The sequence below is a fragment of the Mesitornis unicolor genome, unplaced genomic scaffold, assembly GCF_000695765.1.
Source record: "Mesitornis unicolor isolate BGI_N332 unplaced genomic scaffold, ASM69576v1 scaffold23926, whole genome shotgun sequence".
Classification (NCBI taxonomy): Eukaryota; Metazoa; Chordata; class Aves; order Mesitornithiformes; family Mesitornithidae; genus Mesitornis; species Mesitornis unicolor.
This window is the reverse complement of record NW_010193405.1, coordinates 1-605: the sequence shown is the minus strand read 5'-3', so window position 1 is coordinate 605 and position 605 is coordinate 1. Positions and strand designations below refer to the sequence as shown.

At 44.6% G+C, this 605-nt stretch overlaps 1 protein-coding gene across 1 annotated transcript in view; it reads left to right on the top strand.

The window, feature by feature from the left end:
- The window catches only part of BAZ2B (bromodomain adjacent to zinc finger domain, 2B), a gene marked incomplete at its 3' end in the record, with an annotated part of 37,190 nt that extends 36,625 nt beyond the window's left edge, over window positions 1-565 (top strand). The window contains exon 25 of the mRNA XM_010187451.1: window positions 188-565. Coding sequence (XP_010185753.1) covers window positions 188-565 — 378 coding nt within the window. The remainder of the gene's footprint in view (window positions 1-187) is intronic.
- Between the last annotated feature and the right edge of the window lie 40 nt (window positions 566-605).

Genomic DNA, 605 nt, shown 5'->3' with positions numbered 1-605 from the left:
AGCAGGATTTAAAGCGTGTGCTCCTCAAAGCTTCTGCGAAGTGCTCTGTAAAGTGAGAAGTGATTTTGTGGCGATCTAGCATGTGTTAAACCAAAAATAGAGTAACTTTTTATTTAAATCTGATTATAAAAATGGTCTAAATTAGTTGGTCTGTTGTATTTAATCCAAGTTTCTTGTCTATTTTCAGGCCTAGAAGAAATTGCAAAAGAAAAAGAGAAGTTGAAAAAGCTAGAAGGCATGCATATCAAAGAAGAGGAATTTGAGACGGAAGAAAAATTACACTGTTTAAATACAAGTCACTGTGAGCAAAAGGAAGACCTGAAAGAAAAGGACAACACTAATTTGTTTTTACAAAAGCCTGGCTCATTTTCAAAGCTAAGCAAACTGTTGGAGGTAGCAAAAATGGCACCTGAATCTGACATTACGTCCCCCAAATCTAACGGCAGCGCAGCCAATGGCTGCACGTTGTCGTACCCCAGCAACTCCAAAACCTCTCTCTGCAATCTCCAGCCTGTGCCGCAGAGCAGTGCCGAGAGGTGCGACCCTCATCCCCTGTTCAGCGCCGGTGCGGGCGGGACAGGGCGGGCGCACGGCTCGGCGCCGGG